This window comes from Lepisosteus oculatus, chromosome 6, assembly GCF_040954835.1.
Source record: "Lepisosteus oculatus isolate fLepOcu1 chromosome 6, fLepOcu1.hap2, whole genome shotgun sequence".
NCBI lineage: Eukaryota > Metazoa > Chordata > Actinopteri > Semionotiformes > Lepisosteidae > Lepisosteus > Lepisosteus oculatus.
In genome coordinates, this window is record NC_090701.1 from 41,766,664 (window position 1) to 41,793,946 (window position 27,283).

The 27,283-nt window shown below is 51.6% G+C and overlaps 3 protein-coding genes across 12 annotated transcripts in view; 1 reads left to right on the forward strand and 2 right to left on the reverse strand.

Annotated features, from left to right (window-relative positions):
- Positions 1 to 385: 385 nt before the first annotated feature.
- Positions 386 to 6,912, reverse strand: med19b (mediator complex subunit 19b). Of its 2 annotated transcripts, XM_069191316.1 has the most exons (7): positions 6,824 to 6,912; positions 6,521 to 6,705; positions 5,064 to 5,186; positions 3,420 to 3,553; positions 2,938 to 3,034; positions 2,483 to 2,577; positions 386 to 1,182 (listed from the first exon to the last, which is right to left on the reverse strand). In XM_069191316.1, exons 2-7 carry the CDS (start codon positions 6,618 to 6,620, stop codon positions 1,114 to 1,116), a joined length of 618 nt encoding a protein of 205 aa, XP_069047417.1. In that variant the 5' UTR covers positions 6,621 to 6,705; positions 6,824 to 6,912; the 3' UTR covers positions 386 to 1,113. The 2 variants fall into 2 exon arrangements, with proteins under 2 accessions (XP_069047417.1, XP_069047416.1); XM_069191315.1 differs by having other exon boundaries at positions 6,521 to 6,868.
- Positions 6,913 to 8,730: 1,818 nt separating this feature from the next.
- On the forward strand, positions 8,731 to 15,443 carry tmx2b (thioredoxin-related transmembrane protein 2b). The gene is made up of 8 exons (XM_069191326.1): positions 8,731 to 9,057; positions 10,164 to 10,224; positions 11,113 to 11,226; positions 11,683 to 11,759; positions 12,969 to 13,075; positions 13,297 to 13,362; positions 13,553 to 13,682; positions 13,917 to 15,443. Exons 1-8 carry the CDS (start codon positions 8,869 to 8,871, stop codon positions 14,082 to 14,084), a joined length of 912 nt encoding a protein of 303 aa, XP_069047427.1. The 5' UTR covers positions 8,731 to 8,868; the 3' UTR covers positions 14,085 to 15,443.
- A 437-nt stretch (positions 15,444 to 15,880) lies between these two features.
- zdhhc5a (zinc finger DHHC-type palmitoyltransferase 5a) overlaps positions 15,881 to 27,283 on the reverse strand; it is a 30,675-nt gene continuing 19,272 nt past the window's right edge. For 8 of the 9 annotated variants that reach the window (XM_069191324.1, XM_069191321.1, XM_069191322.1 and 5 more), the window contains exons 8-13: positions 25,516 to 25,607; positions 24,987 to 25,119; positions 24,771 to 24,894; positions 23,490 to 23,602; positions 19,656 to 20,659; positions 15,881 to 17,875 (exon numbers count right to left, since the gene is read on the reverse strand). In XM_069191324.1, the coding sequence (XP_069047425.1) occupies positions 17,635 to 17,875; positions 19,656 to 20,659; positions 23,490 to 23,602; positions 24,771 to 24,894; positions 24,987 to 25,119; positions 25,516 to 25,607 (1,707 nt within the window). In that variant the 3' untranslated portion in view covers positions 15,881 to 17,634. Of the gene's footprint in view, positions 17,876 to 19,630; positions 20,660 to 23,489; positions 23,603 to 24,770; positions 24,895 to 24,986; positions 25,120 to 25,515; positions 25,608 to 27,283 lie in introns of all 9 variants that reach the window. The other variant, XM_069191325.1, reaches the window with a different exon arrangement.

The following is a 27,283-nucleotide window of genomic DNA, read 5'->3' on the forward strand; positions in this document are numbered from 1 at the left end:
CACAGCAAGGCAACAGGATTAACAAAACAAAAACGGCCACTTGACAATTTAGACCAGGGCTGGAGGTTTTCATCCCCGATCAGCTTTTAACAAGCTCACCACAGGCTTTACTGGACTGGATGAACACCGAAACCTGCACCACGACCAAGCCCCTGAAAAGGCCTGCCCGCGGGCCTTCTCTTCCGGGAGAACCTGTTCAAGCCGACCCAGCCGCTGCCCTGCGCCTGGCAGACGCGCAGCCTGAGCCCCGGCTGGCGGCCCTGGTCAGCTCCAGGGGCAGAAAGGGCAATAGTCTGGCAAACGCTGATCCACACAACTGGGGCTGCTTTTCGTCCTGATCGCACCCCGCCGCCCGAGTCACACCCCAGAATAAACACGACCACTCTGTAACAAACGGGCTTTATTGATTTCAAAAACAGGGCATGTACTTTCTGAGGTGTACTGTTCCAGAAAACAACACACAGGACGAGGCACGGGCTCAGCAATGCACACGTTAACACTACTGGTTAGGAAGGTGTATTAGTGTGGGGGGGGAGGAGGGGGGACATTAAAAATGACCAGAATCCTTTACCCCGGGGGTCATGGTGAAAACTATTTCGGCCCAGATCTGGAGCCCGCTGTCCAGCAGCATGGAGGGGGGCGATGGCTGCGGACCGCTGCTCACACGGGCGCGAGCCGGAGCTCCGGAGCCCGGCGGGTTCCAGGGTTTACGGCGGCGAGACGAGGGCAGCTCTCCCTGCTCCTGCAGGGATTCGAACCCGGTCCGCCACTGCAGGGTTTAACACGGGCGACGTCACTCCTGCGACCTGCTCACAGCCCCCATTACACCAAGGATGTCCCGACGGACTCGGGCCGGCCCCCCCGCCGGGCGGCCCCGGGTGAGTCGGCTCGGGGGTCCCAGCCCGATGGCACAGCCACCCGCGCTCTGAGGAAGCCGTCTTCAGCGGGGGCCCACAGAAAATGCACAAACCCTGAAACCCGGGGGTGCGCACATGCACCCTGGCATGGACGTGGTCAGAGGTCAGAGGTCAGAGTTCAGGGGTCATTGTTAGCAGTCGATCCTAAGCCAGCTTAGGTCAGAGCCAGGTCAGTGGTGACTGGCAGTCTCGCTCACTATCTCAGGCTGTTGCTGCTGTTGGGCTGAGATCCAGCCAGTCCAGGGTGATCAGGGCTGTGCCGATTCTGGAACAGAAGACACCATAAAAGGAAACGGCTTACAAAAAAAAAAAGGGCAAGCTCTTTCCCTGTGACGGGCCTCGGGGGCACCCGGCTGGCTGAGCTCTAGGGTTATAGGTTCGAGCCTGGGTTGCAACAGATTGAGCGTTGCTTAAGCCGGCGTCACCCTACACGACACTACACGACTTCTGGTCGGAGAGCATGTCAAATTTATCGACTGCAGTTGCTGAATCTCACTGCCTTTTCTGTCCTGAGGGTGGCAGATTGTATGACTAGGAAGCGCAGGGGGTGACCGATCACACGATTCCCTCACGACTTTCCATCACGGTTCCCAATCTCGTCGTGCGCCGCGGAAGTACCGCGAGGTCGCCTCGCTCGGGCAGCCAATCAAGGTGGAGCGCACCGGAATAGGAAGAGGAGCACCGCACGAAAGTAGACAACAACCACGAAACATCGAAAGGATATGTGTGCTGGCTCCAGAGTTCGACGAGCCTCTCCTCCATTTGCACAGCCCTAATCACCCGCTTCCCTTTTTCCCTTGCGGCCACATCGTTTGCGCTGTACTTCCATCTGAGCGCTCATCAGCTGCGACTGCCCCAGACACAAGAGCCCACCCCTGCGACTTGTGACTGGCTACGAGAAAATCAAACCTGTCCCAGAGAGCCGTAGGGGCTGTTAAGAGCGCTGGGGGTGTCGCACTACACAACTGACGGTATCGGGCGTGCGCTGCGACTCTCTACAACTCGCTGCGATTTTCTAACGATTATGTAAAAGCAGGCTACGACTGAAAGTCCTAGGAAAAGTCGTGTAGTGCGACACCGGCATTAGGGTGGGTTGGGATTAGTCAGCCAGGGCTCGTTGGGTGATACAGCGCCCCCCTGTGGCTACCCAGATACCTGCAGACACATGGTGCCAACAGCGAGGGATGACCCTCTCCTCCAATCAGCTCTGATCCTCCGGTACGAGGCTGTGCTGCCTGTGACAAGCCCACTCTCACCCCCCCACTTCCTCACTCTCCCCTGTGTGCGGTCACGGGGTTCACAGCTGCTAGCCGAGGTGTGGAAAACACAAACGGCAGCTCCGCACAAGATGGAAATATGACAAAAAAAATAGTGCAGGCACTAAAGACACTGTGGTTGAATACACTTATAAACGTGTAATTTAGATCAGAAAGGTTTCTCTTTCAACAGCTGCAAGTGTCTGCACTGGGAGGCAGTTGAGTCCCTGGTACAATGGTTATAAAAATAAAAAATGGCCTGACAGGTAATACTAATAAACATAAAAAGGTAACAGATGGTCTTCTCACCTTCTTCTTTTTCTTATCTTTCTTCTTCTTCTTGCGGTCAGGATCGTCATCCCTCTTCTTCTTCTTCTTCTTGTGGTCAGAGTCGGAGGGCGTCTCTGGAAAGAGATGGGGGACTGTGAGAGGACAGTGCAGGACCTGTGTCCAGTGCAGGACAGTGACCATGCAGGGGGGGGGTCAGTCTGGACAGTGGGAGGGGTCAGTGTGGACAGGACACTGACCAGGCGGGAGGGGTCAGTGTGGACAGGACACTGACCAGGCGGGAGGGGTCAGTCTGGACAGCGGGGGGTAGTCAGGACAGGACACTGACCAGGCGGGAGGGGTCAGTCTGGACAGCGGGGGGTAGTCAGGACAGGACACTGACCAGGCGGGAGGGGTCAGTCTGGACAGGACACTGACCAGGCGGGAGGGGTCAGTCTGGACAGCGGGGGGGAGGGTAGTCAGGACAGGACACTGACCTGGCGGGAGGGGGTCCTGGGGGCGGTGGTGTCTGTGCTTGTGCTTGCTCTTCTTCTTTGGTGGCTGGATGTGCATCAGTCTGTACTGCTCTGGCAGCTGGCGTGGAAGAAGAGAAAGTCAGCACGCTGACAGACAGACGCAGCTCTGAGACAAAGCCCGATGCCCTGTTTCATTCGCAGAGCATGACTCCCTGCTGTGAGGAGCGCAAAAGACTCCACAAGATTACATTTCGTCTGTACACTCTGCAGGCTTCTTGGTGTTGAAGAGCAGTGCAAATCCAAGTGCCTGTGCTACGACTGGGATCTCATCTTCCTCTGGGCCACCCTGATCTGCAGTGTGTACAGAGAACGAGTGTCCCGATCAGCAACACTGCCAACAAGACACTCACTGGGCTGCTGGGAAACACATACAGACTGACCGACAATGTGACAACACAACAACAGTGACACACGCGCGCACACACACACACAGTCAGACTGACCGGGCCAGTGTGCAGTCTGAAGCCGGTGAGCAGGGCTCCAGTGAGGGGGCTGAAGGAGTTGCCACAGACCGGAGGCTTTTCAATAAGGGAGCGAAGAGAGCTACCATCCTGAGAGCCTGGAGAGTCAATCATCCCTGGGAGAAACCGAGAAGGATTTAAACACTCCAGGACATGAACACTGCACTGAGAGAGAGGGGTTAATACAGTCCAGACACACTGACTGGACACTATAGGACATTAACACTGCACTGAGAGAGAGGGGTTAATACAGTCCAGACACACTGACTGGACACTACAGGACATTAACACTGCACTGAGAGAGAGGGGTTAATACAGTCCAGACACACTGACTGGACACTACAGTACATTAACACTGCACTGAGAGAGAGGGGTTAATACAGTCCAGACACACTGACTGGACACTACAGGACATTAACACTGCACTGAGAGAGAGGGGTGTCAGCCTCTCCTGACACCTGAAACATCCCGGCCCTCATCCTGCAGCATCAGATCCCCTCAGACTGGTACCCTCTGGCGCTCAATGCGCTTGGCGGACCAGTCTCTTGGAAAGCTCAGACACCTGCCTCCTCCGGCATGCCATACAAGAGACGGATATCTGACCGCACAGGGAGGGCACACAGTATAATGGACAGCAGCCATATCACCCTGCAGCTTCCAGCTGGCAGCCCCCTGGAGCCCAGCAGTAGGGAGCCTGGTCAGTACCTGGAGGGGAGACTCCTGGGAAAGCTAAGGCTGCTGCTGGAAGAGGTGTTAGTGGGGCCAGCAGGGGGCGCTCACCCTGCAGTCTGTGTGGGTCCTCATGCCCCAGTATAGTGACGGGGACGCTAGATTGTAAACAGGCGCTGTCCTTCGGGTGAGATGTAAAACCGAGGTCCTGACTCTCTGTGGTCATTAAATGTCCCAGGGTGTTTCTTGAAAAGAGTAGGGGTGTTACCCAGTGTCCTGGCCAAATTTCCCCCTGGCCTTTACCCATCATGGCCTCCTAATAATCCCCATCTCTGAACTGGCTTCATCACTCTGCTCTCCCCCCCACTGAGAGCTGGTGTGTGGTGAGCAGACTGGTGGTGGTGGAGGGGATCCTCATTATCTATAAAGCGCTTTGAACCAAGTGTCCATAACAGCGCTGTTTAAGTGTCAGGAATCATTATTATCCAAAACTGGACAGATTGCTCCTGCCAGTCAGCAGATTTAATTGCAGCGCTTGTTCTTTCTCACACTGAAGTTGTCAAGATGTCTCTCCAGGGCTGGGAAGACGTTGTAATGCGGTTTCAAGGAAGCACGACGGGAAAGAAACATTTCCAAAATCAGGGGCTCTTCAGCCAGCAGGGGACGAGGCGTCCAGAACAGCACCGTGGGGTTTTCCACTGTGTAACCTCAATTTAAAAGGCAAAACTAGTGGATTTTACCCATGACAATAGTAATAAATAGGACATAATTACTCATCTGTAATACGCCTCTCTTCGCCTACATGTACTGAAATACTCCAGTTTTCTGCCATGACTGAGGGAGGATGCTGTGCACATGGTGACGTCCGGAGAGTCTCTCGGCCTGAACCGAGAGCAGAGAGACAGAGGAAAGGACAGGCAAGACAGCAAGAGTGATGTAACCCCAGCCACGTCTTACCAGGCAACTCAGGCAGGAAATTGCTGAGCTTCTCCTTCAACTTCTTCCCACAGAACTTGTTGTAGGCGTGCTCCAGGTTATAATGGGTGATCAGGTTAGTGTTCCCAGTCAGTTCATTCCCCACTGAAAGAAGGGCAAAAGATAATAGCTGTATTAGAAACTACAGGAACACTGCCTGACTGCACACTACAGTACATGAACACTGCACTGAGAGAGAGGGGTTAATACAGTCCAGACACACTGACTGGACACTACAGGACATTAACACTGCACTGAGAGAGAGGGGTTAATACAGTCCAGACACACTGACTGGACACTACAGTACATTAACACTGCACTGAGAGAGAGGGGTTAATACAGTCCAGACACACTGACTGGACACTACAGGACATTAACACTGCACTGAGAGAGAGGGGTTAATACAGTCCAGACCCACTGACTGGACACTACAGGACATTAACACTGCACTGAGAGAGAGGGGTTAATACAGTCCAGACCCACTGACTGGACACTACAGGACATTAACACTGCACTGAGAGAGAGGGGTTAATACAGTCCAGACCCACTGACTGGACACTACAGGACATTAACACTGCACTGAGAGAGATGGGTTAATACAGTACAGACACACTGACTGGACACTACAGGACATTAACACTGCACTGAGAGAGAGGGGTTAATACAGTCCAGACACACTGACTGGACACTACAGGACATGAACACTGCACTGAGAGAGAGGGGTTAATACAGTCCAGACACACTGACTGGACACTACAGGACATTAACACTGCACTGAGAGAGAGGGGTTAATACAGTCCAGACACACTGACTGGACACTACAGGACATGAACACTGCACTGAGAGAGAGGGGTTAATACAGTCCAGACACACTGACTGGACACTACAGGACATTAACACTGCACTGAGAGAGAGGGGTCAATACAGTCCAGACACACTGACTGGACACTACAGGACATTAACACTGCACTGAGAGAGAGGGGTTAATACAGTCCAGACACACTGACTGGACACTCCAGGACATTAACACTGCACTGAGAGAGAGGGGTTAATACAGTCCAGACACACTGACTGGACACTCCAGTACATTAACACTGCACTGAGAGAGAGGGGTTAATACAGTGCAGACACACTGACTGAACACTATAGTACATTAACAGTGCACTGAGAGAGGGATTAATACACTAACTTACAGGACAATAGCACACAAAGTTACAACTGAAACGGAACAGCAACGAGACGTATTTAGTTTCAAGCACAGTTCGGACACTATATTCATCCTCTCAAGCTCTGCACTGCTGTGCCCTGTACAATACATCTCTGAATACTTTTACCGACTTAAAAAAGAAACTATTGAATGATACTGAATATTTTACTTCCTCGTCTATAACGCAAAGTCTTATCGAAGATGACTATGTGGGCGAGCGCAGTCTGTTTACCTGGAAGTTCCCGAAGTAAATAAAAAGGCTCATTCATCGCTGCGGGCTTCCGAAGAGGAGGCCCCTCATCCCCGAGCTGTGGTGGCATCTGTACCGCCATGGACACCTGATTCTGGGGTGGCGGCCCCGGCTGTTTACCCGGCCCGTAGCCCAGCGTCGAGGAGCCGGGGGGACCTTGAGAGTCGCTTTGTCCAAACAAAGAGAAAATTTCCGTCATCGATGCAGAAAAATGTTAATTTTAAGAAATAAAAAAAATAAATAAATCTTGGCAATTTTAACACAAATACTACCAAACCACCGCACCGTGCTTCGCGTTGTTTTGCTCTGAATCCGTGAGCTTCCGTACGACAAAGCAAACTGGGCGCTACCGTCTTTCTTCATATATAGGAGACTCAAAATGAAGCAGTGAACCGCTGTTGCATGATTCAGATCAAATTTGCACACCAGACGCAATTACAATGGTGCAGACGTTTAGTGACGCATTCTCGTTTTTATTTAAATACTGTATAATTAATTAGCATTTAGGAATCACCGGTCTAAATTCAGTGTCACATCAGTGAGCAGGCGAATATTATTAATGGCGTTGTTCTTCCACTTAAGTACCTGTATTCTTCACTATTATCCATTATGGAGAAATGTAATATTCTTAAACAGCTGAGAGTAGTCCATCTGCCCCGTCTATCCTGTTTGGCACTAGGTGGACAACTGATCCAAGGATCTCATCCAGCTGTTTCTTAACTCCCACCCCCCTTTGTGTAAAGAAGAAGCTCCCGTCCTGATTGGAGGATCTCCTCCAGTGCTGTCACTGCACTGGCTTCAACAACAACGCGGCTGGGGTGCTTGCTCCACACTCCCACCACCCTTTGTGTAAAGGAGCGTCTCCTCTCCTAACTGGAGGATTACATCCAGCTGTGTCTTGCAAGACGTTACTGTATCGGCTTCAACAGCTAGACTGTTGTTTGACACTCTCACCACTTTGTGGAAAGGGTCACAGGTGTCACACAAACAGAATTGATTTGTGAAGGTTTTGTCCTACTGCCCACCCACCCATCTCCTGTCCTGCTGGTCACTCAGCTGTTCCTTCTCCTCGTTCTCCTCCATTGCTGCCCGAACCGCAGTGCTCCCTCAGGGACTCAGCCACTTTCCCTTTCTCTGTCTCAGCACAGAGCTGCGGTCATGTCTGAATCGCCTTTTGTTTTTTACAGTAATTTCTTTGGTATTTTTGTGTATAACACTTCTTATTTGGTATTTTGACAGTAGGTGTCAAACCATGTATTTTGACTATGTGTCAAAACACCAGCACCTGCGGCTCCCAGCTGGCAGCCCCCTGGAGCCCCCTGGAGCTCAGCAGGTGTGAGCCTGGTCAGTACCTGGAGGGGAGACTCCTGGGAAACCTAAGGTTGCTGCTGGAAGAGGTGTTAGTGGGGCCAGCAGGGGGCGCTCACCCTGCAGTCTGTGTGGGTTCTAATGCCCCAGTATAATGGCGGGGTCACTACACTGTAAAAAGGCGGTGTCCTTCAGGTCCTGACTCTCTGTGGTCATCACAAAAACTCAAAAAGAGTAGGGGTGTTACCCCGGTGTCCTGGCCAGATTTCCCCTTGGCCTTTATCAGTCATGGCCTCCTTATAATCCCCATCTCTGAACTGGCTTCATCACTCTGCTCTCCTCCACACTGAGAGCTGGTGTGTGTGAGCAGACTGGAGCATCATCTAGGTGGGGCTGCACACTGGTGCTGGTAGGGATCCTCATTACCCGTAAAGAGCTCTGAGTGGAGTGTCCAGAAAAGTGCTATATAATAACAATAATCATACATTATTATTATAATGCGCATTATTATATAGCGCTTTTCTGGACACTAATAATACTCGTATATAAGTGTATAGAATTGTTTATTTAGGTTTAAGCTTTTGTGTTCATTTGACTGTTTATGTTAACAGCCGACACCAAATTTAGAGGCGTACAGTTTCTCATCTTTACGGTACAATAAAAGGCTAATTTTACGTATCAATAAAGCTCATTCAAAAACTTCCCTTTTACAAGGGCCTTACAGTGTATGTCACAATGCCCGATCAACCGAAAAAGTCCTATCCCTTTGCAAAGAAGAGTGACAGCTGTAATATCCAATAATATCCAAGATGTCTCCACAGCTAACCAATCCGATTACGCAAGAGGCGTGGCTTTATGTCTGTTGTTTGTCCGCAGTGACCTCTCTTCACTTCCCCTTTAAATCTTCCCTGCGACCGCAGACTGTTATTATTTGTCGGCGGACAGACCTCTGTGTGCATGTTCGTCTGCACCAGCAATCCGCCGCATATATATAGTGGCACTCTTGTTTGAGAGTTATAAAAATGGCGTTACTTACTCCCCTCCTGGCGTTTCTGTATCACCTTCCCCGGGTGTACAAGTGGCTGCTCAAGCCGTATTATGTGGCGTCAGTGTTTTTGTCGGTGATTTTCTTGCTGGTGCGAAAGACGCCGGGGATCTGTGAGCACTTGTCTACCACCAGAGAGGACGGCAACTCCTGCGATTTCGACTGGGTGAGTCCAGGGTTGTGATTTTAGAGCAGGCCGGTACCTCCGCGACTGACCGGCTGGTAGAGAGAGACACTCGCCAGTGAGCTCAGGTGTTGGTCATAGGGCAAGTGGGGAGACAGAGGGCGAGGGGACTGTTAGGACAGGGAGAGTGTTGGAGAGGACGAGGAGAACCAGGGCTGGGGACCCTGAACTAACTGGACCGGGTCTGTCCAGGGCCAGGGGTGGGAACCCTGTACCAACTGGACCGGGTCTCTCCAGGCCCAGTGCTCGGGACCCCTGTACTAACTGGACAGGATCTCTCCAGGCCCAGTGCTCGGGACCCCTGGACTAACTGGACAGGATCTCTCCAGGACCAGTGCTCGGGACCCCTGTACTAACTGGACAGGATCTCTCCAGGACCAGTGCTCGGGACCCCTGTACTAACTGGACAGGATCTCTCCAGGCCCAGTGCTCGGGACCCCTGGACTAACTGGACAGGATCTCTCCAGGACCAGTGCTCGGGACCCCTGTACTAACTGGACAGGATCTCTCAAGGCCCAGTGCTTGGGACCCCTGGACTAACTGGACAGGATCTCTCAAGGCCCAGTGCTCGGGACCCCTGGACTAACTGGACAGGATCTCTCAAGGCCCAGTGCTCGGGACCCCTGGACTAACTGGACAGGATCTCTCAAGGCCCAGGGCTGGAGACCCCTGTACTGTTTTGCACACAGCACTGGGGCAGCAGGCAGCTGGTGTGTCCGTTGGCCCTGATGTGTTTACTGTACACACAGGGGGAGAGGGGGCTGAGGGCGGCCACTGGCCTGGGGTGATGTAGGGTGAGGAGCTGCGGGAGGGTGCAGGTGGGGGTGGGAGGGAGTGTGGGGAGCAGTGGGAGAATGTGAGGTGCCGTGGGTGGGTGTGGGAGAGTGTGGGGAGCAGTGGGAGAATGTGAGGTGCCGTGGGTGAGTGTGGGGTGCTGTGGGAGAGTGTGCCGTGTGCCGTACCCCTCTGAGCAGTCTGTTGGGTGTTGGTTGTGTTGCGATTGGTAGTGGTAGCAATGGCTGCTGTGGGCTGGTGCGTGTCAGTGTGCTGTCCCTGTCGCCCTGACGTGCTGTGTGCTCTACCCCCAGAGGGAAGTGGAGATCCTCATGTTCCTCAGTGCCATCGTGATGATGAAGAACCGGAGAGCCAGTAAGACACTCCAGTCGCACAGGGGCGCTCGTCTCGGCTCCGGGCGCGTCCGGCTTTCTAGCAGCCTGAGCGCTCAGGCGCGCAGTGGGTCTGATTCTTTCACAAACTGCTGAAGTGTAACATGTGGAGCCTGGCTCTGAGGTGTTTGTAATGAACTGTCCCTTTAATGAAGTGTATTGTTTAAAAGCTGATTATTCAGCTTAAGGAACATCCTATCTGGTTGGTAGGAAAACCAGAAGGCATCAGGCCCTCAAGGAAGTGAGTCTGACACCCCTGTCCTGATGCATGCAAACCCCAAATAATGTACTGATGGCCAGTGGGCAACCGGTAGGTGGCGCCCTTCCCTCTAGACCAGAGTTTTCAAGCCAAGCCTCAGAATGGGGAACAGGAGCACTATGCTGTAGGACATGCTGTCATTCAGATGTTGACCCCAGTGTCCTGACTGAAAAGAGTAGGGGTGTTACCCCGGTGTCCTGACTGCTGGTCATTACAGACCCAGGACACTGTCAGTGAGAGTAGGGGCATTAACCCCAATGTCCTGACTACTGGTCTTTATACACATTTAGTGCAGAGGATGAGAAGTAAAACGGAGGTTCTGACTCTCTGTGGTCATTAAAAACCGCGGGGTGTTTCTTGAAAAGAGTAGGGGTGTTACCCCGGCGTCCTGGCCAGATTTTCCCCTGGCCCTTACTAGTCATGGCCTCCTAATAATTGTTTTGAATGCCTGTGTTCTTACATTTGGGCTGTGCACACACTTGAAATACACATTCATTCAGTGTCAGCAGGGGCATACACGTGGTATATAGTGTATAATGTGTGTAGGTATAATATGCTATACACTTGCAGTTAAACCTGTTAACTGTGTTTAAAACCCTTTCTCTTCTCCAGTCACTGTGGAGCAGCACGTGGGGAACATCTTCCTGTTCAGTAAGGTGGCCAACGTCATCCTGTTCTTCAGACTGGACATCAGGATGGGCTTGCTGTACCTCACTTTGTGCATAGGTCAGTCAGATAGCTACTGTAGGTACTGCCGGTTCTAATACTCTAGAGCGTCCCCTCACTCTGTACAGGCAGGGTGGGGGAACTGCAGTTCAATAATCCTTATTAAACTGGAGCAAGTCAGTGGACCTGTACGCTGTGAATAATCACTCCAGGAATTATTACTAAGTAATATATATGGCTTATGTTTTTTATGCTAAGAGACTTCTATTTGCCGCCATTTTACTGCTGTGTATCTTACTGGAGCAGTTCAGGTGAAGCACCTGGCTCAACAGCGTCTCACTTGGGATTCGAACCCTCAACCTTCCACTTCCGAGTTGATTATGCTGCTCACAGCGCCTACTATTATAGCATATACAGTATTGTGGTTGTTGGCATTAATCCAGCAAAGATGTTGATGATGGGAGACCTACCAACACTAACTCTGCTACATGTTGTTCTTTGTGCTGTTTCGTCTAGTCTTCCTGATGACATGTAAACCTCCTCTCTACATGGGACCCGAGTACATCAAATACTTCAGCGACAAGACCATTGACGTGAGTGAGCACTCTCTCCTCTCGCACACCACACACTTCAGAGATCAGACCGCTGAACGAGAGTGAGCACTCTCTCTCTCCTCTCGCACACCGCACACTTCAGAGATCAGACCGCTGAACGAGAGTGAGCACTCTCTCTCTCCTCTCGCACACCGCACACTTCAGAGATCAGACCGCTGAACGAGAGTGAGCACTCTCTCTCTCCTCTCGCACACCACACACTTCAGAGATCAGACCGCTGAACGAGAGTGAGCACTCTCTCTCTCCTCTCGCACACCGCACACTTCAGAGATCAGACCGCTGAACGAGAGTGAGCACTCTCTCTCTTCTCTCGCACACCGCACACTTCAGAGATCAGACCGCTGAACGAGAGTGAGCACTCTCTCTCTCCTCTCACACACCGCACACTTCAGAGATCAGACCGGTGAACGAGAGTGAGCACTCTCTCCTCTCACACACCACACACTTCAGAGATCAGACCGCTGAACGAGAGTGAGCACTCTCTCCTCTCGCACACCACACACTTCAGAGATCAGACCGCTGAACGAGAGTGAGCACTCTCTCCTCTCGCACACCGCACACTTCAGAGATCAGACCGCTGAACGAGAGTGAGCACTCTCTCCTCTCGCACACCGCACACTTCAGAGATCAGACCGCTGAACGAGAGTGAGCACTCTCTCCTCTCGCACACCGCACACTTCAGAGATCAGACCGCTGAACGAGAGTGAGCACTCTCTCTCTCCTCTCACACACCGCACACTTCAGAGATCAGACCGCTGAACGAGAGTGAGCACTCTCTCTCTCCTCTCACACACCACACACTAGCTGCAGTGAGGACCCTGATCTGTAAGGCTAACTGGAGTGGGTTCTCTAATCTATAGGACTTTAACGGGGACACTTAGGTGCTCTGATCACCTATAGCTACATCCCCGAACTGGCCTGTCCTCCTAGCTCTGTCTCAGCCCTGGGTCTTCATGCTGGTTGGAGTCAGCTTAGCCTGCTGTCCTCCTGGGCTCCTGTTGCAGGTGAGCTGTCCAGTGAGTGACCTGGCACCTCTCTGCAGAGAGCAGCGGCTCTCTAGGAACTGGTGGTTTTATTCTGAACGCGGAGGCTCAGGGGCTCAGAGAGTTTTGTCAGTGCAGAGCCTTTGATTGGTGTTAACGAGTGCCGATTGCTGTGCTAACGAGCTTGTCGATTGGTTGGGGACAGGAGGAGCTGCAGAGAGACAGCCGGGTGACCTGGATCGTGGAGTTCTTCGCCAACTGGTCTCCGGAGTGCCAGTCTTTTGCCTCGGTCTACGCGGACCTGTCGCTCAAGTAAGACGCCACAGCGCCCCCCTCACTGTACAGGCACTCCTGGGAACTGCACATCCCTGTGGTGTCAGCTACAGCTCCGATATGGACACTGGCATGACAGTCACAGCATAGGATCAGTGCTGCTAATGGAAACATTCAAATTGTTGATCAAAATGTTAGTATATGAAACAATCTGTCCTCCACTTAAATGCTTGTTTTTCTTTCTCCTGTTTGTCTCTCAGGTATAATTGTGCAGGATTGAAGTTTGGGAAAGTTGATGTTGGCCGATATGGAGAAGTATCAAAGAAGTGAGTATATATGAGTAGTTTTAATGTACTGTATTAACCCCTCTCTCTCAGTGCAGTGTTAATGTCCTGTAGTGTCCAGTCAGTGTGTCTGGACTGTATTAACCCCTCTCTCTCAGTGCAGTGTTAATGTACTGTAGTGTCCAGTCAGTGTGTCTGCACTGTATTAACCCCTCTCTCTCTGTGTGTCCAGGTATAAAGTCAGCACGTCTCCTCTGACAAAGCAGCTGCCCTCTCTCGTCCTGTTCCAGGGGGGGAAGGAGGTCATGAGGCGCCCCCAGATCGACAAGAAGGGGAGAGCCGTGTCCTGGAGCTTCACTGAGGTAAGAGAGGTCCAGGCACTAGCGGCTTCATGATCAGGAGGCTCTGAGTCCTGTGGCTCAGACTCCGTGTGTCACTCTTCAGGTAGATTCTGAGCCCAGTACCCCTGCAGGCCTGGCAGACTGGGCACCAGCGGGTCCTCTGGTGTTCGTCTCACTCCCCTTGGGTTCTGTTAAAGCACAGCTGCTCTGCATCCAAAGGCCCTGTGCACTTATGCGCTACTCTTATCCATCCAGGAGAACATTATCCGGGAGTTCAGTCTGAATGAGCTGTACCAGAAATCCAAGAAACTGTCGAAGAACCGGGAGGAGAAGCAGGAGACGCAGTTCCCCACAGTGCCAGAGGAGGGCGCCACAGAGACAGGGGAAGAGGGGGCGGAGACTGAGAGCAAGAAGGACAAGTAGAGCCCCTGTGTGATGACCTCACAAAGACTGGGTGGGATATGCAGATGGTTCTGGGGAGTGGGAAGGAGAGGAGCACCACTGAGATGGAACCTCTTGAACAGGAGAGGATGTTTTATTTCCTATTTTAAAACTTTTATTATTAGCTATGCTCTCCTATGTGAACAGACGTATTTTGTGTGATGTTTTTAAATTGAGTTGGTGAAATAAAATTTACTGTTGTCATCAAGGGCTCCAACCCTCTCCCACCCTACCCTGACTTGTTTTAAAATGAAACAGGTTTTTGCTGCAGGGAGGGGATCTTTTTGGAGGGGATGAGAGGGTTGACTGAGGGAGAAGAGAGACTGGGATGGGAAGGGGGGTTGGAGCACAAGAGGGAGGCCAAACTTATTCTCTAGGTCTCTGCTTGAAATACTGCTGTGTACATTTGCCTGGGTCCTTGTGTTAAAGCCACTGCTGGCTCTCGCCTGTCTGTTACTCTGGGAGTCCAGTCCTGTGTCCTCGTCTCAAGACACACTGCTGCCTCTTGCCTGTCTGTGTTACTCTGGGAGTCCGGTCCTGTGTCCTCGTGTCAAGACACACTGCTGGCTCTCACCTGTCCGAGTCCAGGCCTGAAGCTCCATCTCCGAGTCTCCCCCGAGACCCCGCTCCTCAGCACAGATGACCAAGCAGCTCTTGCAGGGATCTGGACCCCTCCTGTAGCGCCTCGGCGATCCACCCCAGTCCAGGATGTGCCCCCTGTCGCAGATCTCTTGTGCATCGCCTTGCGAGTTGCTTTGCCCTGCTGCCGTTTCTTAGCTGTGGCCCCACTCCAGGAAGGAGGTCCTGGTATGTTTTGATTGAAACCATGCTCAATTGTAAGGGCAAAAACACTAATATTTTATTAGATCATGAATAGTTTGATTAGTTAAGAACATATTAGAACATAACTCATTAACTGAGTGTTCCTGTCTAATGCCTCCCAAAGTCACTGACAATGGAACATGAAGTATTAGAAGTGGTTTGTGGTTGATAAGAGGAGTTAAAGAAAAGAGAGGGATGATGAAGGGCGATGGTGGAAGGCAGCCGGTTGCTCCCCCCCAGGTATGCTGGGAGAGGCTAGCTCTTGGCCACCTTTCATCGCCCCCTTCCCAGCATCCTTTGTGACTTCAGCAGTCCAGTCTTAAAGGATTTTGTTTTTGCCATCTTTTCCAATATGCATTTTTCTAATTTATCACACTTTTTTTAGATTTTAGTCCTTGTTTAGCTTATAGCGCACAACAGGCTGCCAGCTCTTGTGATGTAGGCCAGGCTGTTTAATGTTAAGTGTGGATCAGGGGGAATAATTCTGTGGAAATTAAAACACTGTAACCCTGAAGAAAATGTGCAGCGTGGTTCTTTCTCCCTCCTTCTCTGCAGGTTAGGATGCAGGTGTGGCAGCTTGAATGAGGAGGAGGAGGAGGATGGGTGTTGCTTCTCTAGCCTCTGTGCCATTTCAGGGCTGGTACTGGGATAGCATTGCCCACACCTTTCTGAATCCATTAAATGGTGTGCTGCAGAGAACTGATTTTTAAGTGTTTAATCTTTAAGTTGTCCACGGTCTACAGAAAGACACTGCTTGTGCCTGTAATCTGCATAGGATCAAGTCCTGGTAGGTAAAGGGATAGCTGCACTGGGACACAGTGCAGAAACCAGTGGTGGCAGTGGTGGACAAGGACCATTAACTGCTGGTGAAGTGGAAACATGCATCCTTACTCAGTAGAAATAGCCTCAGGGACGCAATAAGAAAGCAATGACAGAGATATCCAACACAGCTCCTCTTAAAATTCACTTCTTTAGACTCTTTATCTTTATTCAACCCTGGATAAATGATTAATAACCATTATTGTAGTTTTCTTGTCCCCCCTCACTCACGCCCCATGGGGCCCTGTTGACAGTCTTTACAGACGACGACCACATCGCCTGATTTTCTCTCGCTTCAGTCTGAATCCATACTCCGCCTGGGCAAGAGCTGGACTTCCATCATGGCTGCCCTAGTGTCAGTCAGCTTTGAATTGGGCAGGTCATTGGTGATCTTTGGTAGGACACACTTCCAGCGAGGCAACAGTGACCACTCTCTCACACCCACACACACAGAGCCACGTCTAGAAACATAGCGCAGCTGCTCGTGCACTACGACTACCTGCACAGAAATCAGTGCTTGGCTTAACTACAAACCTCCCAGCAGCCCTCCTGATCCAGGTTCCCAGTGGCAACCAGTAAAGGCACTGGTTACTGGTGGTGGCTGGTGCCACACCGATGCTTGCGCTCCTACACGCAGGTCACTGCTCTGGAGTCACCACCCGCGCTCCTGCATACCGCTGTCGAGTCCCTCCAGCCGGGCGGGGGCCCTGTCCCTCCCAGAGAGACGCAGGCGGGCGCCAGCTCTCCCGCACGAATGGGAAAGGGCTGCTCCTTGTACCACACAGGGTGGCTCCCACAGTCCCCCTGGAGCAGCTCCACTCCTCCGCTCGGCCAGTCAGAAGGCCTGAACGAGCTGTGTTGAGACGGGCTTTCACGTGAGCCTGCACCGGGCTGGCGGCCACCAGGAAACAGAAGACCCTGGGCGACCACATGTCCACGTCACACAGGGCGACTCCTCCAGCAGCTCACACAGCACCCCGGTGTCAGAGCCAGACTGTCCGTTCCTCCTCTTCCTCCTGCCCAGCCTGAGAAAGAGGACCCCAGACTTCCGCACCGGCACACTGACCCGATGTCGCCACCCCCGAAACACCCCCGACCCCCTGACTGGCCTGCTTCAGCCGTCGATCCAGATGGACAAAGGGCTTGCTTTTGTTACTGTCCCTACTGAGGAGACGCCGCCAAAGGAGTTACATATTTATATAAAATATTTTTGTAAAAAATAAAAACAAAATCCTTCCCTGTAATCCATAGGTGATCGAATTCAAACCGTTTTAGAAAGTTCCTACTAATGGGTCTGTCCCGGGCCGGGCCGGCCGGGGAGCGAGCGTGGTCCGTGAGGAGTGCGCTCTCTGGAATAAAGTCCCGTCTCCATCCCCGCGGCCACCCGCTAGCCGAAAGGCCTGTTTGGACATTTGTCATCAAGTCACAGATTCGACACCGAGGCCTCGACAGCCCAGCCCTGGCGGCGAGCTCTCTCGGCTCTCTCCCACGCCGGCGCCGGCCGCAGAGGGAGAACGAGTGTCCTTGTCCGCCTTTGGTCCGTGGAGGACAGAGTGCCGCTTCCAGGCGCCTCCGGGTCGCAGCCCTGGTCCGCCTGCTGTTCTGCCCCTGAATGAAACTGCAGGTCCGAATAAAACCGCACGCACTGCGTCCGTGAAGAAACCGTTTTTTTTTTCTCTGCTTAGTACAGTCTCATCAGTCAGTGCTCCCCTTCACCCCCTTCCTCAGCCTTGATCCTTGAGGAGGAGAGAAGTAAAGAAAAAACAAATTCCATCCCTCTGGCTTTCGCCCGGCTGCTGCTCTTCCATTTACAAGACTCTCTGTAGTAAGGGGGAGGAAGGCTCTAGAAGGGCTCCTTGCGCTGTGATTGGCAGGCCCACCTGTCCATCTCTCACACAGAGATCTCATAAGTGGTTCCTCCGACACCCGTCACCTTCTTCACTCCGCCCCCCTGCGGCCTGTGGGCTGGGCTGAGGGGAGCGCTGTGATTGGCCAGCCCTGGACCCTCCCTCGGCCGGGCAGTGGAGCCGACTGGGTGAGGCGGGGAGAGAGGGCGGGGCTGAGAGGAGGAGGAGGGGTGGGTCTTAGGCTGCCCATTGGACCTGCTGAAGGATTTCATCTGTATCTCGTCCCTGAGAAGAGAGGGGGGAGGAGGAGGAGGGGCAGGAAGCAGATCACAGAGGAAAGGGGAGGAGAAAAGGAGGCAGAACAAGGCAGGTGGTGGAAATGGGGAACAAGGAAAGGCAAAGAAAGGATAAATGAAAACAGGAAGTCAAAAAATGATTAATTATACACATTGTTCAATTCACCAAGGAGGCAATGCAATTTTCTAGGTTGCAACAATATTCTCCAATGGAGCCTGTCCAGATTTAAATAAAACGTTACAATAACGTACACTAGGTGCGAAGGGAGAGTGGAACAAGCTGCTCAGCCCTGTTGTTGAAGCCGATAACCTGGCTTCTTTCAACAAGCTGCAGAATCAATCTGAGAATCTCATCAACTCCCCAACGGGCTGAATGGCTTCCCAATGGGTGAACCACCTCACTATCTTAGAAGACACCAGTCCATCGCTGGGCGCGCACAAATGCATACAATTTAACCTTAATAATTTCAGATGAACCCAGCTAGCAGATCTTCAGAAGGCAGGGTACTGGAGTACCTAGAGAAAACCCCATGTGAACATGCAAGCTCCGTGGAGAAGGTGTGCACTCATTGGTCATATTTATTATTGTACAAGTGCTCTTATGACATCCTAAAAAAAAAGGTTCTTGAAAAATCAATACTAAACCTAGGTTTGAACAGCCTCTTTTTGATAATTAACCTTAGTTATTATCTTACTATTTTGGGCACTGTCCTGGGTGAACACAGAACCTGAGAGCTGAGACAGCACTGTGCCACCCTTGCAGACAAGAATAACGAGTGAGAACCAGCACTGTCCCACCCTACAGACAGCCAAGGGTCTGTGGATTAGAGAAAGAACCCCGACTCCGGATTCAGGCTCAGGTAATAACTGTACCGACGGAAATCACAAAACCACCTATACATGCTTTAGCATGGACCCTGTATTTCAGAATGCACTATCAGTTATAATTGTGTTAATGTAAGGTTTCAATAAAGGGCTTCAGACAGCAGGGAACCATTTCCTCTCCCAGTATAGTACAGCCCCCCTCCTGCACCAGCGGCCCTCCTAGGAGACACACAGCCCCCTCCTGCACCAGCTGCCCCACCTGAGAGACACACAGCCCCCTACTGCACCAGCGGCCCCACCTGCAGACACGCAGCCCCCTCCTGCACCAGCTGCTCCACCTGGGAGACACACAGCCCCTCCTGTACCAGCAGCCCCACCTGGGAGACACACAGCCCCCTCCTGTACCAGCAGCCCCACCTGGGGGAGAGACAGCCCCCTCCTGCGGGTCAGCACCCCTACTCTCACCGACAGTGTCCTGGGTCTGTCATGACCAGCAGTCAGGACACTGGGGTCAACACCCCTACTCTCACTGACACTGTCCTGGGTCTGTAATGGGTCCATGAATATGACTTGTAGTAGCACCCTGATTTTATCTCTTTACTTTGCTATCTCCAATAGTATTGTTTAGCAGCTGGTGTTAAATTACATACGAGACAGCAGCTAACAAAATATAGCACACCTTTAACTAGTGCAGAATTCGTTTTATTTCAATCCCTGGCAGAAAAGGCAACTGTACTTCTGATATTAGTAACAGTAATGTGCTACCAACACTGCAATTAACATACAACATACAGAAGAAAATGGATGCACATACAAACATAAAACAAGAAGGAAAGGCTGTTAAAAACACATAGGAAAAGAATTTATTAGAAGAAGGACAAAAACACAGTAAAAGAGGAAGAATAAAGGAGACACTCACAGAGAAGAGGAGCTGCGTTACTCACTTCGGAGCGCGGATGACACCACTGCCGCCCCCTGCTGCCTTGGTGCGGTACTGCGCCTCCGTGCTGGACAAGCTGCTGCCCACTATTGGCTTGTGGCGGTACTGCACTTCAGTTGAGGCAGCGCTGCTGTAGGAGAGGGATTTGCCCAAGGGAGGAGGCGCCGATGGGCCAGTGTGGGCGGAGAGGGAAGAGTGGGCAGGTGGTGCCGGGGGCTGTAAATCCGGGGAGCCTAAGGAGCGTATACGGACAGAGGGGGGGTGATGGTGCAGGTGGGCCCCTGAGCCGTCGGACAGAAGCGGGGGGCGGCTGTAGCGCGGGTGGTGGCGGGGGTGGGCTTGAGAAAAGGTGTCGTGCTCCTGCAGCAACCTCTCCCGCTCCGGAGGGGGGCTTCCGGAGGCGGCCCTCAGGTAAGGCTTCTGGGGAGGGGGAGAGGAGGCGGCGGAGGAGGAGGAGCCAGGCGGCGGGGGAGAGGTCGAGGACAGCAGCAGGGAGGAGGACTGGTGCAGCTCGGCCTCGCGCTGGTGGGCGATCTGGGCCGAGAGGAAAGGCGAGCTGTAACCCACCACTGGCGGCGGGGGCTTCTGGTGAGGCAGGCCCGGGGGGGACAGCTCGGGGGCGGCGGACTCGAACTCGGGGCTCTCGGAGGGCGTCAGCAGGCTGTCGTATGAGAGGCTCCCGTTCCGGGGCGTCTGGTTGGCCAGGCTCTTGTAGCTCGTGGACGTGGTGCCTTCCGAGTGCAAGGTGCCCAGTGCATTGTGGGCCGTGTGGGTGGAGCGCAGGCTGGAAGAGCGGGACGCCCCCCCTGAATGGACCACAGGGTCCGTGAAGGAGGGGTAGGAGCGGCCCCCGAGGGAGTAGCCCGGGATGCCTGCCGCGCCCCCAGCTCCCAAACCCGGGCCCCCTCCTCCGCCTCCTCCATCCAGGCTGGGCTCGGAGCGGTAGCTGGGGTGCTGGCTGGACTCCAGGATGGAGGGCGGCTCTTGCAGGCTGTCGCCCCGGCTCATCTGGGACAGAGAGAGAGAGAGAGAGACACGGAGGAAGGGTCACTATCACTGCGACCTCTCCGCCGAGCCGGCAACACCGCCCACACAAGACGAGAGAGGGCTGGGAGGAGACAGGACGGACACACGGGACTCCGACACGCCCACAGAAGCAAGCCCCAGAGAGAACGAGGGCCGGGGAGCAGTGGGGGTGTCAAACTCACTTGCTGAGGAGGGCCAGATCTGTTTCCCATTTAATCATTTAAAACCGAATATTTCAATTCCTTAAATACATAATATGCCATTTAAAAATTTCATACCCCAAATAATTGAAATACTACGCACGACTTTTGGTATTTTTTTTTACAATAAAGTACATCCCTTTAAAATGCCATCTGCAGTTAGTCTTCATGAGATGAAAATGCAGCACAAGTTACTCAGTCTCCTGGGTTTTTTTACTGTAAGAAGCGTCATTTGAATGATCACAGTTGTGATTGTACACTAGGACGAAGAGGAGGTGATGGCATGTTGCCAGCGCTTTCAGTATTACAAAAGCCAAGAAATAAAGAGAACATTCCTCTCTTGGCTGTAGTACTGGAAGCAATAAGATGGGAAAAGGCATAAGATTGAAAGACGTTTGGACTGCTTTCAACTTCACTGGTCAACAGTTCACAATTTTTACGTATCTGGTCTTGTAAATTAACTGGAATAATTCTCATAATCATTCAGAAGTGTTTTATTTTGACCGTGACAGGACTCTTGAGATAGTAAGAACAGGCAATATTGGGCACACGATGGGATTTGAATTATTTTGTACGTCACGTTTCACATTACGTTGCTGAGAACGATTTGCCTTTTGATGGGTGTGTAGAGTATATGGATATCTGTTGATAAACCATAAATCAGAGATGTGAGCTACTGCAGTGGGATTAGTGATCAGCCTGTAAACTCTGCTATAGAGACTGATGATAGTGATTAACAGCCTTTGATTTTGTAGTAGTAGAATTAGAGCTTTTAACTGGGACACAGCAAAAGGCAGTTTAAAGTGCTTTCCTGTGACAAAAAATACACCGAAAATGCAAACACTATTCGCTAGATATCAGCAACATAAAAACTTCAACAACTATAGTTCTTTGGCAACAGCTTCATGTAAACATCAATCATGTCAGCCTTACATTTGCCTCTAGAGAGAGATTTTTCTGCTTTTCTTGAACCACATAATTTTATTTGTGATGTTCAAAACTCTTTTGAGACCATTAAAAAAAACACTAGGTATGACTTCAGTGCTACCAGTGGCGATTAGGTGATTGAAGTTGCTCCGGTATTGGCGGAAGGGCATACGCTTTTTGATGGTCAATTTCCTTCCCCACCATATTTATACACACGTGGTGTTGCCATGTGATGTCATCAGACGGGGCCGCAGCGGTAGGGCACCGCAGGGGGATGCGTTGTACGAGACTGACATCACCAAGGGGGCCTGTTTCACGTGTGGGCTATTTGGGCTCAGACAAGGCACACGCTGCATCCTGGCTGATGGGTCTGACCACAGCCGCCCCACGGGCCGGATTCACCTGGGGGCTGTATGTTTGACACCCCTGACAACTCTCGGTCTCGGCATCACGTGAATTACACAACGCTGTGGGAGACACTACTACACACAAACACAACTGGATGGGTGTGGGTGGGTGGTTGAAATGAAGTACATGAAAAAGAAAACAGGAGCCGCTTCTTCCAACATAAAAACACAAAGGAACCTAGTGGAAGAAGCAAACTGAAGATCTATCGTGATCTGGTGTGACCGAGTGAGGAGACCTACAACCTTGTACTCACATTTCATGTCCTACACTGGCATAACCCATTTACTGGATTTCACCTGTATACAACACCAACATGGTCTCTTTATTTGCCTAGCGACATCAAGGGCTCAAGGCATTGTGGAAACTTCAGTGTGACTCTGTCACACTGCCCGTGAGCTCCCACATGGCTGTTCCTGAAACAGCTGGCGTTTTCTCTGCAAGATCTACAGACCATTTCCAAAGATATGGAACAATCTAAACTGTCAAGTACAGCAATGGTGTATTAAATAGAGATCAAGGAGGACTAGCATATACTCTTCAACAGTCAAGAACACGAGTTCTCTTAACTGAACAGATGACTTGCTTGATTCGATAAGATGACAGATGTTTCCAGTCTTCAAAAGCAGGTGACCACCTTGAAAGGGGCTCTCAGGACCAGATTTGGAAACCCCTCTACTAACTGGACTGGGGCCGGAGACCCCTGTACTAACTTGAGGGATCCGAGATACCTTCTTAATACCTATAGAACCTACAGATCCAGCCCCATTTTACACTGCCGTGGTCTGTGTAGAAGATATATCCTGCACGAGTGAATACACCCCTGTAGTAATAACGCTGGCTACACACACACACAAACACAGGGGGGGTTCCCAGTAAGACTTACTGATCAATCGATTGCCACTGAGAGTCACAAAAAAGAAAAAAAAAAAGGAATGAAGGCATTAACACACAAACAAACCCCAAAAAATAGTCACGTATAGCGACAGAAAAACAGTGGGTCACAAGTTAATATCACTAAGACGGAACAGCACAATAAGTACTAGTGATGAAGCACAACTACACAGGCCGTTGACCTCATGCCATGCAGGCACGCACACACACGTGCTGGAAGAGGGACAGGAAGGCCCTGCTCCGTCTGAAGCTGGCCAGTGTCCGGGCTCCCCGCGACCCTAGAGGCACACCTGTATCAGGTTATGAGAAGCGCCCTGCGCGGGCTCCTCCCGGCGGCTGGGCGGCCGCCGCGCTACAGCAGGGCTCGGGCAGCGGGGCGGCGGTACCTTGTTGCCGGAGGCGTGAGCGAGGGCTGTGTGGTTCTTGCCCGGGCTGCTGTAGCTGGGCCGGTACTTGTACATGGTGGGCGTCGGCGGGGCCTCGTTGAGCAGGCTGCTCTCTGGGGGGGAGAAAAGAGATGGGGGGGGGGTGGGGGTTATAGCACTGGCACAGCTCGCGGAGGCAGAGCGATCGGCACCGTGGCGTTTGGAGTTTATACTCGGAAGGAGCAGCAGGGGTCACGTCCCCACGAGGCCGGCTCAGCAGGACTGTGACCGAGCTGCCGAGCCCCCGGCTACAGGGGAAATGCACTGCAGTCCGCAAGAGCACAAGCACAGATTTCTACGATCTGTAAAAAAGCATCAGTGTTCAGCAGGCACTTACTGATAACACCCCCAGTTACCATTAATACAGACTGCTCATAAAAATCTATTAAAGAGATTTCATGATTGTGTAGTCAGACTCGGTGAGGTTTTCCTACTTGAAAGCAAAGCAGAAGGGAAAAGTACCCGAGGTGATTACTTCTCCACCTCTGCACGAACCACAGACAAAGACCCGTCTGATGATGACTGAGTCGCTTGTGGTCGCTGTGTTTTCAGACTAGCTACGGTTTGGCCTGGGAGTGTGAACTGGACTAGACTGGACTGTACACAGTCTAGACACACAGTAAGCAACATGTGAGTGATCAACCTCTCTCGCACAGTATTACCCTCAAACCAGCCTAGTGGCATGTCTAGTGTACAGTGACCAAAATTAACATCCAGTCTCTAGCACAGTATTATCTTGAGTACAGGCTAGGGGCATCTCCAGTGTTTGATGCAGTGTAGAAGGACTGCAGTATACCCTCTCTAGTACACTAAGACTTTCAGTCAAGGGTAGGGATATCTCCAGTGTTTGATACAGTGTAGAGTGACCACAAGGCACGGTCTCTAGCACAGTATTATCTTCAGTAGGCCCCAGTGACATCTAGGCCCTCAGCCCAGGCTAGGGGTTTGGCCAGTGTTTGATGCAGTGTACAGTAACCGCAGTACACTGTCTCCAGCACAGTATTAGCCTCAGCCCAGGCTAGGGGTTTGGCCAGTGTTTGATGCAGTGTACAGTAACCGCAGTACACTGTCTCCAGCACAGTATTAGACTCAGTCCAGGCTAGGGGTGTGGCCAGTGTTTGATGCAGTGTACAGTGACCGCAGTACACTGTCTCCAGCACAGTATTAGACTCAGTCCAGGCTAGGGGTGTGGCCAGTGTTTGATGCAGTGTACAGTGACCGCAGTCTCCAGCACAGTATTACCTTCAGTATGCCCCAGTGACATCTGGGCCCTCAGCCCAGGGTATCTATGAAGCTCAGGCTTGGGAGGGGGAGGTGGCTCTGCATCAGCTGACTGGCTCTCCATCACCTCCAGACTGCCTTTGGACTGGAAAAAGAGAGACACCAGTCAGTTGTAATACCCTGGTAACCACAGACTGTATATACACCGCACACAGATTGCACACCCTCCCCACTTACCCTAGAGGAGTGCAAGTCTCCCTGAATGCCGTTGTCTAGGATCTTCACCCCCAGCTGGGCGTCCGTCAGCTCAGGCCTCAAAAAGGGAGGCTTGATCAGCACTGACTGCTCCTGTCGAGGACGGCCCAGGTACCTGAGGGAATAAGGGGGAATTAATACACTCCAGGACATTAACACTGCACTGAGAGAGAGGGGTTAATACAGTCCAGACACACTGACTGGACACTACAGGACATTAACACTGCACTGAGAGAGAGGGGTTAATACAGTCCAGACACACTGACTGGACACTACAGGACATTAACACTGCACTGAGAGAGAGGGGTTAATACAGTCCAGACACACTGACTGGACACTACAGGACATTAACACTGCACTGAGAGAGAGGGGTTAATACAGTCCTGACACCCTGACTGGACACTACAGGACATTAACACTGCACTGAGAGAGACTGTTATGGACAAAGTTATACGGAGAGAGTGCATGGTCTCAGGGGAAGAGTATACAGCGAAAGTGGAAATGGACTCACCTGGGGGCCTGCGAGCTGCACAGAACATGAGACACATTCCTCCAGCAGCCATTCGTAAAGGGATTGACCCCTCCGCGGAATTTACCCGTCACCTGAGAGAAAGAGAGAGTCAAACAGCTAATCAACCCCACAGGACAGGAACACTGGACTCGGAGGCGGAGGAAGAGAGAGACATTCACACAGCACAGAGCGACTACTGTAACCAAGAAGCGAGCTTATGACAGGACAGCATGATTCCAAGACCCTAGCCTGAGCTCCACCAAGAATAAGGACTGGATAACGCTGCACAGACACAGGCACTGCAATCAAGTGGACACCACAGCACATTAATTGTTCATCGTCAGTCAGACAGCTGGTTGACAGGACAAACACTGACTGGACAGAGAGAGCCACGAAACACAGGAAGAATCTGACTAAAGAGGCTCTCATCAGTGGTACATACGGGGACGCGATTGTGAAGTCTCTCTTTGGTGGAACACATGAGCACCTGATTTCACAGAGTGCAGAGACTCATGGCTTCTCCCCGAGAGACGTGGAGGAGGGGGACTCAGCAAGACAGATAAAGCCACACAATGCCCTCCAGTATAATACATCAGACAGCAAGCTTGTTACCAACAGACACTGGGGTTACAGATGCAGATTAAGGAGTGTGTTGTTGCACGCTGAGCAACGACAGACTGTGTATTAATTTGCTGTGCTGACAGGATTATAGGTTTTTAACCATAACCCATAACAGATTTTGGGAGGGGATTGGAGGGAGGGGAGCTTATACAGGTCATATCTGAAGGATTACAAATAAATTTGGATTAACTATTTCTAAACCAAACCACAAGTTTATCATCATACTGCATTAAATATCTGCAACCCTAAGACGCACACTTTCATCCTCTCTTTGTTGTGTGTGACAGCCAGGGCCCTCAGGGTGACAGCATAGAAAACAGGCTTCAGCAGTCAGTCTCCCTCCTCCGCAGGTGGAATCCTGCTTGGACCGGCGTGGACCGGACCTTGGTGATGCGATCCCACTGGGAACTGGTGCACAGCCCAGACTGGAATCAAGTGGGCCAGAGAGTGCCTGTTCCCCTGCCACCAGTCTGGAGATCTGTGCTTATCTTAATGAGCCACGTGTTCTGAGCCTGCCCTATGGCCAATCAAAGCTGTGTCCTTCACTGGACAGGCATTTGTCCGACTGTCTGAGCACACACAGACAGGCCACAACTGACCGATGGCATGTGGAACACATCAGACACCGGGAGTCTGGAGTCAGGTCACAGCATGATACTGACCAAAACGACAAAGGATTGTGGAGTACACTTTCAAGCAGGCAAGTTGGAGGGTTCATCATATTTCATTTTCACATACATTTAATGTTTAAGTGCTCATGACCTTAGGGTAAGCATGATGACAACTGACTCCAGGATTTAGACATGTGGGGCACTTAACGATACAGTAGAAGAATGAGCACAAAAGCTGAGCCTTGTCTCACGAATGCTTGGATTTTACAAAACCTATAATTTTGGTGGTTGGGGCGATATTAACCTTATCCCTAACTGGGTATAATTCTCACCCTTAACTTACAGGGACCTCATCATTCTTGATTAAGTGTTTTTATGACACTTTCTTAAAGCAGATCTATGCAAATTGACTAGGATGTGGCGACAAGATCCAAGGGAAGAGAGAGGAACACCTGCTGCGCTGTCTGTCCAAACCACACACATAGGCCAAGTAAAGTTTAGCTACACCAGTCATTTAAGTTTCTGGCAGCAACATC